Genomic DNA, 13,744 nt, shown 5'->3' with positions numbered 1-13,744 from the left:
CGACGGTATGTTTGTCTGTCATTTCTTTTGTGAAAGACTTTTGAAAAAGTGATTTCTTAGTCAAGTTCAAATCTTCTGCACTTAGTGTTGCCCGTTCTGAGAAGCGCGCTATATGAGTCAACGGTGTTGACTCATATTGTCATTGGATTGGCTAAACATGTTACTGACCACTTCTTGATGCGTGTTTCGTATACAGACATCGCTTGTGTCGCTAAAGCTACTAGGATTGGTTCTATTCGCTGATCATGGGCGCTTAGCGTTCGGCCCTCTGGCGAAGGGTATACTGTTATTATCGATGTGCGCACTAGTTACTAATGTTACTTTGGATACCATTTCTGTCTTTAAAAAAGTAATTACATAGTCAAATTCAAATCTTGGGCGCTTAGCGTTTGATCGTTTCGAGAAGCGCGCTATATGAGTCAACGGTGTATGCCAAAATATGACAGACCACGATCTAAACCGTGATTTCTATGTTAACATCGCTTTTGTAACAATATCTGTTGTAATTCGTTTTATTCACTGATCTTGAGCGCTTAGCGCCGCATAGCGCTAAAACTGTCCATTTTTTATATATATTTTTTTTTTACAGATATTTCATCCGGCACTTATAACCTTAAAAATTACAAAGTTTCAGCTAAATCCACCGAAAGCCATTTTCCCATACATTTAGTGCGCGGTCCTTTAACGTTTGGATATATTTTTACCCATGGGTCCGGGTGACCTTAGGATGTCACATGAAGGTCGAAAACAATCTTTAGGAATTATGAACCTAAAGGCTTGTCATAGTTTGCTTATATCGATGTAATGATTCTCATAATATACGTTTTCGGGTGTGCTGATCACGAATTCGTAGTCCCTATGACCAATACACGTCACAATCAAAGTCATTTGACGGTTAACTCTGTTGATATGAGAGATATCATCTTTTTGAGCTCAGATTCTGAAAGAGCGGGAAATTTTACGTTTGGATATATTTCTACCCACGGGTCCCAGTGACCTCTAGAGGTCACATGAAGGTTGAAAACAATCTTTAGGACTCATATCAATGGGTTTATCATGGTTTTCTCATATCGAGGTAATGATTCTTACAAAATATGTTTTCGGGTGTGGTGATCACGAATCCGTGGCCCATATGACCCCTACACGTCAGGATCAAGGTCATTTGAAGGTTAACTTTGTTGATTTGAGAGATCATCCTTTTCAGCTCAGATTCTGAAAGAGTGGGAAATTTTAGGTTTGGATACATTTTTTACCCACTGGTCGCAGCGACCTCTAGAGGTCACATAAAGGTCAAAAACAATCTTTGAATTTCTGAAACTAATCGCTTGTCATGATTTGCTCAAATCGAGGTTATGATCTTTACAAAATACGTTTTCGGGCGTCCTGACCATAATTCCGTAGGCCCTATGACCCCTAAACTTCAGCATCAAGGTAGGTCATTTGAGGGACAATTTTGTTGATTTGAGAGATATCATTTTTTTGAGCTCAGATTTTGAAAAAGGGGGAAATTTAACGTTTGGATACATTTTTACCCACGGACCCTAGTGACCTCTAGAGGTCACATGAAGATCGATAACAATCTTTAGGACTACTGAACCTAATGGCTTGTCATAGTTTGTTCATATCGAGGTAATGATGCTTACAAAATACGTTTTCGGGTGTGCTTATCATGAAACCGTAGTAGTAATTCTGCTATTGTAGTAATTATATTCGATTTAATTTTTATGCACAAATGTAAATTTTTAGGTTGTTCCTTAAAACATTCTTAAATGTTTTTCGAATCCAATAACATATTGTTTATAGTGCATACTTATCAAAAAAATGTTTAATTGTTATTATATTTTGCCAGAAGAGTAAATATACGGATTAATAAACGATAAAAAAGATTAATTTCGTAAATTTATGAAAAAATAGTTTTTTTGACTTGATAAAAAAGTTCTCTAACGATTATTTTAAATTTGATATAAATATTGCTGAAATATGTCCAAGCTACGATAGAAATACTAAAATTCACAGTATCCGCAAATTGGATATAAATCTCATTCTTCAACACCGTGATTATGATCTACTTTTTGCATTTTTCAGAAGAAGATATAGTTTAAATTTGTCTATCAGGTTTTTGGATCTTTGAAAAACAACTCCATTTTTAATTTAAAAACAAAAAAGATTTTTTATATTACTAGCAATGTGCTATAGAAGCCCTGTAAATATGAAAATATGATCACCCTCAGTTTACGATAAATAATTAAAAATGTACGTCGAAACAACACACACGATGTGAAAATCCCTGTAAACAATAGAAGAACAATAGATGAATATTATACTCGTATGCGCGAACATCTTTATTATTTCTATAAATCTAAGAGAGATCTTATTTTTATATTTGGGGCCATCCATATACCACGTGGACAGTTTAGGGGGGGGGGGTATGGCCAAATTCCACGCTTGTCCACGAGCGGCCGGGAGGGGGAGGGGGTCGGGCTAGAATCCACGTGAACACTCGCTCCTCTAAATGATAAGCCGCACACTGTCATTTATATAAATGTTTATATTAATAACAAAGTGTAATACAAGAGAAAATAAGTTTAATAAACTACCATTTTCTTTATAATTAAAATAAATATTTTCGACGCCTTTGGGCAGTTATAACTCCTTGCACCCCTTTTCACTTTTCAGACTTCTGGAAGAGTTGCTGAGTGGGGATTGAGTGGGAGAGACTGAATGAGAACCCTGGAGCGGACAATTATGTTTGGGCTTATTGCCGGGATTAGTTACACTCGCCGCCCTCAAGCGACATAAAAAACATAGAAAAAATAATGTCTAATAGCAAATTATTGAATAATTTTGAAACTTTAATTCGTATGTCAGCGTATTATTTGAATTTTTTTACTTATCTCAAGCTTTGGCTGAGGTTTCTATCACGATTTGGAGCGGAGATAAGGTCCGCCTCTATAATTAAGTCTGTAAGCTGCAATTATTTAAATTTTTTAATTTTTCTGACAACGAAATTCGCAGAAAAATGTCAAGGAAGTCGCCTGATTTTTTTCCCCTCGTTTCTAGTGATTTTTCTACAAAATATAACAAGTCGAAATTCACTGTTGTACAATTGACGCTGTTGACCTTGTTTTTGTACCTTTACCCAGTTGTAACTTTATTTATAATTAATGTATGACGGTGCCATTAATAGAGAACTTGTTCTCAATAAAATTATCTTTACAGAGAAGTTAGTTACGTTCTTGGGTGATATTTGTCACTGAGTTATTCGAATTTTTGTAGAGAGGTCAAAATTTTTGCAACCTATAATAGGTGAAGGCGTGAATCTGTCATGCTATGCACAAGAAAAAGCAGCTGTACGATGCAGGGATTCGGAACCCCAGCATCGGCGATTGGTCAGGGTGAGCAAGCTGGCCCGCAATCATCGTTATCGTGCGACCGCAGCTTTATATTGGTGGGTAACTTAGCCTCTGTAGAGTGTAGAGCTAAGAATAGAAATTACGCCGTGAAATAGGCGTGTTGAAAACTTGTGTATTGTTTGTGGAAAATCCGTCATCAGTATTAAAAGAAAACCATTTACAAATAAATTAAAAGCAAATTACAGAACTTTCTTCAGTCTAGATGCTAGTGGAGTGGCCAATTTGTGTACTCCGAAAAATATATACGTGAAATGTAGATTGCAACTTCACTATCAGAAAAAAACAAGATTTTTCTCACCAATGATTTGGCGAAATCCGACAGCTTATAACATGGATTGCTATTTCTGCTTAACTAATGCATCTGAATACAACCGTGAAAACATATCTCTTATATCTTATGCATCTGTTCAGTCTGTTATTCTTCCTGTCCTCATCACCATTGACCATGATATAAGAGAAGTTGAGATGTCGACTAATGAAGATTTTTCTAATATAGATGCGAAAAGTATTGAAATGCACGTTGAAGATTCAAGAGACGAACATAATAATCACTGTTTTATAGATAAATCGGAAGAAATGGATGATCAACACACGAATTCGAATGCTTTTACTCAAGATGTACTGAGTGACTTGGTTTGAGACCTAGACTATCGAAAGAACTTTCCGAGCTAGTAGCATCTAGATTAAAAGAAAATGGGGTTCCAGCTCCTAGAACTTGTATATCCTTCTACATTATGTGAGAAAAGACAAGCCACTTAGACAAGATTTAACACCAAGCACTATGAATATTAGAAAGGAAAGTCTTATCCTTCTAAATAAAGTCAAGGAATTAATGCCTTTATGTACATCTTTGGCCGTTAAGCGATGCACAGGGGGGTGGGGGCAGAAGAGTCAAGCATGAGATTGATCAAAGATCAGGAGTTCCGGAATCAGGATTTGAATGTAACTTGTTTTTCCGATTATGCCAAATAAACCAAAAGTGTCCAAACAAAATTTATTAACTGTACCACGACCAAAAGAGGTACTTGCAAACTTTTTTGTTCCCTGAATCTGATAGCACAATTCTTTTATCGCATCAAGTTTTTGAGTATTAAGAAGGGAAACGCGTTTTTAGGCATTAAAAAAAACGTGGAGCGTAAACTTCCCGTTCTAGAAAATTTTATTAGGGATAAATGTCACCGCTCGAGATATCCAAGAGGTTCTAGAAGTAGCCTTCAAGCACGAGGTTCTAGAAGTATCTAAAAATTCAGGATCGGGTCCGACGTTTTGTTTAAAAAAAATACCAAAAACGCTCATTTTAACCAAAAATCCTCTGTAATTTTTTTAAAAGTAAGTCGCTTTTTCAACAAAAAGAAAAAATATTTTTATCATCCTTTCAGTAACTAATAATTTAGAAAAATTAATTATCCGTTTTTAATTATATTAAAAAATCTTGTTTTAATTACCATTCAAAGCAGTGAAAACGCGCATCAAATAAGAAACATATACAGACCCGTTCAGTTACTGAGAACTGGTTTATTTTATCTAATTTTTTTTTTGACTTCATTTAGCACTAAAATATAACCAAAGTGGACTTTTTAAAATTGAAAATTAGATTTTATGGAAAGTTTTTTCTGAAAAAAGTATAAGATAGTAATACGCGTGGATGGTTCCAAATTGACATGCACAGAAAAAATGAATTAATACACAAATACTGTATCTACGTATATACCTAACTGTATCAGCCGAGCCACTTTCACCAGCGACTTGAGAAAATCTCACAGCAATCGGAGTCCTTTTTAAAATTGCAGAAAAAAGTTTCGCTTTTGTGTATTTTGTTATGTCGTGCGTTACCTCAAAATATCCAAAGGCTCCTGAAATTCACAAATTCTTATTAAATATTATAATTTATGTAGAATATGTATACAAATAAGGTAGAATGCAAAATTTACGACACTGAGACGTAACTATAGCTTTTAAAATTATAGTACAATATCGTCGCCTTAGAGTTATACTAAGCAATGTCAACTTTTGAAATTACGGAACTATTATTATTTTTAGGATCAGTAAGCGTTAAACTTGGTTTTTAAATACATTTTTCGGTGAAATTTCTCTTAGATGTAACAATTAATTATTAAGTAATGACATTAATTAAAGTTAGAATTGTTTCTGGTTATGTCCTTTTTTGCATTATTTTACGTGAAAAAAATGCTAACTTCGAAGTACATATTTTATATGGATATCCTAAGCTCATCTGATAACAATATTCAAAATTGTGCGTGTGGATTCCATAATGTCCTTAGCGCTCGGATGCGCTCTCCCAGTACCATGTGCCTTGCGTAAACGCGGACAAATTTCGGAAAGTTACCAACTTTGGCAATACAGTACACAAAAAATATGTCTCTATGCGGCTCGACAAGCTGCACAACTTTCATGAAGAAACTTTTTTCATTAAATTTATAGTTTTTCTGCTAAAAATTAAAAACCGGAAATTTTCATTGTACCAAAGTTAATGACTTTTTAAACTAAACTCGCGAAAAGTCGGCTTCTGTTCGACGAAATGATCACGTTTTTTTCTCCAAATAGAAAACCCCCTTCTGATGGAAATTATGTTTTAAAAGTAGATTTATTTTTTATCCTTGCAACATAAAAATTATTGCAAATAATTAGTGTCAGGAATCGTTTCCTCAGATTTTGACGGACAAAAGTCTGCAGGGAAGTTTCGTGGACAGACAAATTCCAGTGGCGAAGTTGTTCCTTGATGTTCAAGAAAAACTTTAACCAAATTTGAGCTAAATATTTATTATTGTTTAATAGATGTGAGTGATTTTTTATTGCTGCGCCCGCACTCGACTCGAGTCGACAGACGCCCTCGTTCCGCCCACAGTCGTCTAGAATAGGAATTTACTCTTCATAATCGCCCACAAGTCGTATTTTTTAACCGATTTCAAAGTTTTTCTTAGAAGTGTTCAGCATAACATTTTTAAGAGAATTTTGGTTTAAGATTTTAAATTTTTTGTCACTGAGCAACAATATATAAAGAAATAAAGTGAAAAAATTGGCCATTTCAGCTTTCTGAATTTTTATCTAAAGAAAAAATACAGAAAAAGACTTACCATCAGCTGGAAGTATTGAAAGTCAACATTTATCTTCACAATGAGCTATAGAATACGAAAAAAGTATTATTTTCAACATGCTAACAAAATAAGTCTGTTTTATAGGGTCCTGAAGAAACTCCATACGTAAAAAAATGAGTTTTGCGGTTTTTGTGTGCGAATTACGATTTTTTAAGGGTTTTTTAAGCAAATATTTGTTAATATCTGAAATACAACTTCATACTCATAATAAGATGCTTTAAATTAAAAACCCCAAAAAATCGTAATTAGCACCCAAAAATCGCAAAACTCATTTTTTCAGTTACAGAGTTTCTTCAGGGCCTTATAAAATAGATTTATTGTGATGGCATGTTGAAAATAATACTTTATTCGTATTCTATAGCTCTTTGTGAAGAGAACTGTTGACTTTCAATACTTCCAGCTGATGGTAAGTCTTTTTCTGTATTTTTTCTTCAGATAAAAATTCACAAAGCTGAAATGGCCAGATTTTTCACTTTATTTCTTTATATATTGTTGCTCAGTGACAAAAAAGTAAAAATCGCAAACCAAAATTCTCTTAAAAATTTAATGATGAACCTCTCCAAAAAAAGCTTTGAAATCGGTTAAAAAATACCACTTGTGGGCGATTATCAAGAGTAAATTCCTATTCTAGACGACTGTGGTCGGAACGAGGGCGTCGGTGTTCTCTTAAACAAAAAGAAAGATTTAGCTAAAATTTGGTCAAGGTTTTCCTTAAACATCAAGGAACAACTTTGCCACTGGAAGTTGTCTGTCCGCGAACTTCCCTGCAGACAGTTTTTCTATTTGGAGAAAAGAAAACGAGATCAGTTCGTCGAACAGAAACCGAGTTTTCGCGAGTTTAGTTTAAAAAGTCATTGATTTCGGTACAATGAAAATTTCGTGTTTATAATTTTTAGCAAAATAACTATCAATTTGATTAAGAAAATTTCCGTATAAAAGTTGTGCGGCTCGGCGAGCCGTATATAGTCATATTCTTTTTGCAGTGAATTTCCAAAGTTGGTAATTTTCGGAAATTTGTCCGCGTTTATGCAAGGCACAGTGAGAGAGAGCAAGTCCGAGTGCTAAGGACGATATGGAATCCACACGCTCAATTATGTTTAACAACAACAAAAAAACGTTTGCAATGTTACTCGAAATTCAATAATTTGCGAATAACTTACTTAATTCAAGGTATGAAATACGATAGAATAATGTAAAATATCATTTGGTTAAACTTTTCACTAATGAATGAAATTATAAATATTTTGTGGTTAATGATAATGAAATATTTGCTTATATGTTCTTGATCACGCATTATTTTGTATCGATAAACGTATTCCGACAGTTTGATAGTTGACGGGCGACGATATGTCAAGTTTAGGACTTAAACAACTTCAAAGGAATTTCTTAAAAATTCTGAAATTATGTGGTTGAAATTTCCAAATAAAGCAAAGGGGCCGTCCATAAACCATGCAGCCAGATTATTGACAGTTTTGATCCCCCCCCCCCCCCCCCCCCCCACGTATTCTATCGTAGTTATTTTCCGGAATCCTCCCACCCCCTAGAAAAACACGTGGTTATTTTTATGAGAAACATTTTCTAAACGAATTTGTTTATCAAAACAAAGTTTAACATTTTTATTCATATAAGTCATCAGATTAAATAAAAGGTGAGACTAGCCATGCATGTAAATCATCTATCACGGGCAAAAAAAATCTTCAGCTTTTTAATAGTCGAGTTGAGAAGTTTATATGAGATAAAAGTATATCAAAGACTACAATTACTTTAGAAATAAAATAAAAAAGTACAAGTATGAAACATAAAAGGAAATGCAAAAAGCGCAGCATTTTAGAGTAGATAAGCTCAAGGTAAGTAAATTACGAATAAAATTGATAACTCAACGTACTATTGTTTCAAAATGTAAATCTATTTGAATTAAATGTGGTATTCACATTAAATCACATTAGTTCTCATTAAATTTTCAAAAATAATTCAAAGATTATTCTGATGAAGTATCAGAAATTTTAATAAACTCAAAATTACCTGCTCCTTTAGCATGAACAACACGTTCAGCGATTCTTTCTCTAGTAAAATGAGACATTTCATCCATGTAAAAAAAATCTTGTAGCAATGTTGGTCCATGTTTTCCTGCTGTAAGACTGTCATTTTTATTTGCTATTGGCTCTCCATTTGCAGTTAGAAGAATAGGAACTGTCTTCACAACAAATAAAATAGATACACATTTATAAATATAATTAATTTTTAAATGTATTCAATAGTACAAGAATAATAAAATTTCAAATTTAACCAATCTAAACTTTAAAAAAGAATATACCAAATTTATACAGCTTTGTGAATGTTATTAATAAATACAACAATAAATCCTACCTTAACAGTTTCCTTATAACAGTTTAGCTGTTCAGCAGCTGGATCCCTGGACATTTTTATCCCTTTTTTCGATAATTATTAAAAACGATTGACTGCAATAAATGTTCGGAACACTTCCGAGCTGAACGTTCGACTTCACGTGAAAGCAGAATACGAATTCGGTCGAAGAAAGTCGCCTTTTATAGATTATGCGATACAATACTTGCAAGGTAGGGGAAACTGCAAATCAACATGTCATAGCTTCATTGAAGAAATGATCACATGAGATCATATTTTTTTCTGGTCTGAATGTGCAATTTGAGTGCTATCCTAATCTTTTCAGATATTGAGGTATCCCAAGATTATTACGTACCTACGTATTGAATAATAGTACAAATTAACAATTAAGCATATAGACAGTAGGTGGAAATAGCATAACAATAAGTTAAAGAATTATTTAATAAAATGTTATTTATAGAGAAGTTGTCCTAGAGTTATTTTACGTCATGTTCACTTTTTGAAAATTTTCTGACCATTATTATTATTGTAGGCCCAGTAAGTATTGAACTTTGTTTCTGAATAGAATTTCCTCTGAAATTTGCTCATTAGGCTATTGAAATAAATAATTAAAATAGTGACGTTATGTAACAGAGGCTGTAACTGCACGACAGTTCACAGTTTCTACGGAAGTTTAAAATAGAAAAATAATCAAACTGCCCTATCTTGGACGAATCGGGAATCCGAAAAAAGTGAAAATACGAACTCCGAATGGTATTTACGAATATCAATTCGATAAATGGTTAGTAAGTTCTTTTGGTAAAATTAGCAGTCGAACTAACACTAAGTCAACTCTGGTCTATACGTAAACCAGAAGGAACAAGAAAAGCTGCAATTAATAATTTGAGAACGTCGATGGAAACGGTAAAAGCCTATAGTACGCAATCCGGCGGTAAACCTCAGAAAAAGAAGCCACTTCTATCAGCCAATGATCATCGCACCATGCACAGCTACATCTACGGACATCATATTGCCGAGCAGCAGCGACAATAGAAGTAAGCTATTATTCCTGTAAAAACTACTCTCATAGAATAAGTCTCATTAACCGTCGTTTTTGGGGACTAATTGTTATGAAATTTTTGGTTGAGCATTGTTGAGATAGTTATATTAGCACGATTTCGCAAGTGATATTCTAAATCTACGAATAACTGCTATGGCTTTACCGATCAATTGCCCAAATCCATCTCCACGCAATTCCATGGAAAACCTCAATCATAAGGAAATGGATCCATTGCAAGAAGTCCTGTTAAAATTAAATCAATTGGAAGTAGGAGAAGGGATGATAAAAAATGATCTGAGGATTCTTAATCAAGATAAAAATATGCGAAGAAATGAGATAACAGCGTTAGCTCGAGCGACAAATGCGTTAGCAACGGATGACGAAACAGCGAGCTCCACGCGACACCATGAGAACGGAAGAGGCGATGACTTGTTCAACGCAGAGGACCGGCTGAGACAGCATCCAACGGAAGAGCGGATACCTGCACCTCGTGCTGGTGTCAGGATATCAGATGACAATATAACCGGTCAGGAATCTCCCTCTACAGCGAAGGATATAATACACGCCGTCGAAAGTCTCTATGGTAGCGACGACGTGGGGATTAACGATTTTATAAAAAGTGTAGAACGAACAAGAATACGTTCTAGTAATTCCTGTTTACTACTTGATTACACATTGACAGAGAAAATTAGTGACAACGCAAAAAGATCGATTAGACATATGCATATTAATAATTACGAGGATTTGTACAATGCACTGTCTTCTAATTTAGGAATAACTACCTTAGTTGAATTATGCAGGGCTAAGTGAGAAAATGTCAAGCAAGGCCCTGAGAGCGTACAGACATCCAGTCAAAAATGTCGAGGTACCTAAAACGAGCTAACCTACGCTCTTCAGGCTGAATACAGCTTAAGCACCAAGCGAGAAATAGCACTCGTTATGGAGGAAAAATTAGCCGTTAAAAAATATGTAATAAATCAGAGGTATGACATTTCTAGCTGAATTCGACGCATGGAGCATAAAACAATAACTGAAGCTTTGCAGGAAGCCCTTGAAGCTGAAGTTTGATTAAAAGAAAAAAACAAAAACTGAATGTATAAAGCAATCCTACCCTTAACAAAACTAAATTACCAACGAAAACAACAATTTAGACCAACGCCACAACCTAGAGCCCAAGCCAATACAACACCCTACGTTCCTGATCAAAATATCCTTTTGAGTGACAGAACGACAGAACAAGGCCACCTCAAATACACTGCACCAGCGAGCAACAAGAGGAATTTTTAAACTATCAGGAATTCCCGATGGGAGAAATGCAACAAATAGAAACAAATTTAGAACAAGCAGAATCTCTAACGTCCAGGGACAATTGCAATCAATCATCGGAAAGCAAAACGGACGAGAATACAGACTATTAGTGGACTCCGGTTCATCTGTCAATCTCATAAAGGAAGACTATGTCCCAATTGAATGCAAACCATTTAGAATGACGAAAAATTTCAACATGGGCTATGATAAACACCAAAGCAATTTAGCAACACACATTGAATATTTAGGGAAGAGACATTTATTCTACATTGTACCTGACAACATCCCTCTGCCTGAAGAAGGAATAATTGGATTGCCTTTTTTTAATATAATAAGTACGATTTAACAGATAAATGGTTATATTTAGATGGTACAAAGATGTTATTACACGACGATGGATATTTTATTGAAAGGAACGTTATGAGAATCTGTTATATCCCGACACAAGAAGCAGATAAAGATGTGTGAATAGAAAACCATTAAAATATCCCGGATGGACTATACAGATGCAAAAATAATCAAATAAAGTTACCTTATTTTAATTATAAAAATGAACCGGTAAGACTACCTGAGAAAATATCTTTTGACATTGTCACTAACATTCCATCACGTGACGTAATTTACTTTACAGATGTGAGGGGGGGAGTAACACGCGATAATATTAAAATCAGGGAAAACAGTTTACATCAGATCCTACAAACATCCTGAATCTCACAGAAACTGTGTCAAAGAGCACGAACAGAATCTTTTGGAACAACAGGTAATACCACAACAGGTAACACCAAATACCGATGGCTGAAAAATCAACAAAATATACAGCCTTTTCGACAGCCCAGGGTCATCTTGAATTCAACAGAATGCCATTTAGCCTAAAAAATGCACCGGCCACATTTCAACGCATGATGGACAGTGCATTTCGAGGACTCGTAGGGAAACAATGCTTTAGATATATGGACGATATAGTCGTCTTTGGAGACACCATAGAAGAACATAATAAAAACCTTATTGACATGTTTCAAGGATTAAGAGAATTAGGATTAAAGTTAGAACCAGACAAGTGTAAGTATTTGAGACCAGAACTTGAGTACTTAGGACACCTAATTACTAAAGGCAGTGTAAAACCTAACCCCGCGAAAATCGAAGCCGTTACAAGTTTCAGAAAACCTAGTAACGTTAAAGAAATTCAATCCTTTTTAGGCCTTGCAGGATATTATAGGAAATTTATAAAAAATTGCTCTACTTTTTCCAAACCACTTACAAACTTAATATAGAAGAAAATTATTTTTGATTGGACATGAAATTGCCAAAAAACCTTTGACATTCTTAAAGAATCATTATGTTCAGCACCCGTGCTGCGATATCCTAACTTTAAGGACACTTTCACCCAGCAACAGATGCATCAAATGTTGGCATCGGGGTAGTGCTCAGTCAAAATGCTCACCCTTGCTCTTTTATATCTAGAACACTTAATAAAACTGAGAAAAATTATACGATATCCGAAAAGGAGTTATTAGTCATAGTATGGGCTACAAAAATACTGAGACAATATTTATTAGGAAAAAAACTTATCATTCAAACCGACCACAAAGTATTGAAATGGCTTCACAATTTCAACCGTTCCTCAAAATTCCTGCGATGGCGATTGAGACTCGAAGAGTATAAATACATAGTCGAGTATGTGAAAGGAAACGAAAATAAGGCTGCTGATTGTCTATCAAGACTGTTTCCAATCCAAGCATAGGATCTGTTAGAAAAATCGTCAGCAGACAATAAAGAAGATTCAGATGAAGAAACTGAAACCGCAGAAGAAGCATTACCCGAAATCGAATTCTCAAACAACCCTGGTGAACGACACCAAATGAGAAGGTAGCTATGTATATCTTCGGCCCCCTACCTGAAACCACTGAAGGACATGAATATATCTTGAGTATCCAAGATATATTGACGAAATATCTAATGCTGATTCCTTTGAAAGACGCACAATCCGAATCTATAATAGAAGGAAGGTATGATACCCAAACGTATACTAGCAGACCAAGGACAAAACTTTGTTTCACAATTAATTCAGAAGTTCGGAAACTTATTCACAATACAGCACATTAAGACAACTGCTTACCACCCTCAAAGCTATGGATCACTTGAAAGGTCACATTATGAAGCATGAAGGTACTGGTTGCACTCTGTTTTAACTCACTTTCGGCAGAGAAGCTAATTTATCTTCATCTCTGGCCACCACACCAAGCTTAAAGTGTTCTGAATTGATCGAGTTGTGGAAAAACAGACACGAAAATTATTTGAGAAAAGCCCGAGAAAGATTGCAGATTCAATAAGAAAAATACAAGCGTCTTTAAGACTCAAAAATTGTTTTACCTCAACCTATATACGAACTAGGAGATTTGGTTAAACTTATACAGTCTGTCAAGTTAAAGCGTGGGTGGCTTTACTCGCAGTCGGTAAGGTGTATCGACATGATTTTGGTGTCAAAATATTAAGAAGAGCTCCCT

At 34.9% G+C, this 13,744-nt stretch overlaps 1 protein-coding gene across 4 annotated transcripts in view; it reads right to left on the bottom strand.

Annotated features, from left to right (window-relative positions):
- Positions 1 to 13,744, bottom strand: part of LOC117169090 (catalase-like) — a 66,766-nt gene that overhangs the window by 15,276 nt on the left and 37,746 nt on the right. For 3 of the 4 annotated variants that reach the window (XM_033355209.1, XM_033355212.1, XM_033355210.1), the window contains 3 exons: positions 8,897 to 9,248; positions 8,552 to 8,723; positions 5,125 to 5,266 (listed from right to left, as the gene is read on the bottom strand). In XM_033355209.1, the coding sequence (XP_033211100.1) occupies positions 5,125 to 5,266; positions 8,552 to 8,723; positions 8,897 to 8,950 (368 nt within the window). In that variant the 5' untranslated portion in view covers positions 8,951 to 9,248. The remainder of the gene's footprint in view (positions 1 to 5,124; positions 5,267 to 8,551; positions 8,724 to 8,896; positions 9,249 to 13,744) is intronic. The other variant, XM_033355213.1, reaches the window with a different exon arrangement.

Source organism: Belonocnema kinseyi, chromosome 3 (assembly GCF_010883055.1).
Source record: "Belonocnema kinseyi isolate 2016_QV_RU_SX_M_011 chromosome 3, B_treatae_v1, whole genome shotgun sequence".
NCBI classification, from domain to species: Eukaryota; Metazoa; Arthropoda; class Insecta; order Hymenoptera; family Cynipidae; genus Belonocnema; species Belonocnema kinseyi.
This window is presented reverse-complemented; position numbering and strand designations above follow the sequence as displayed.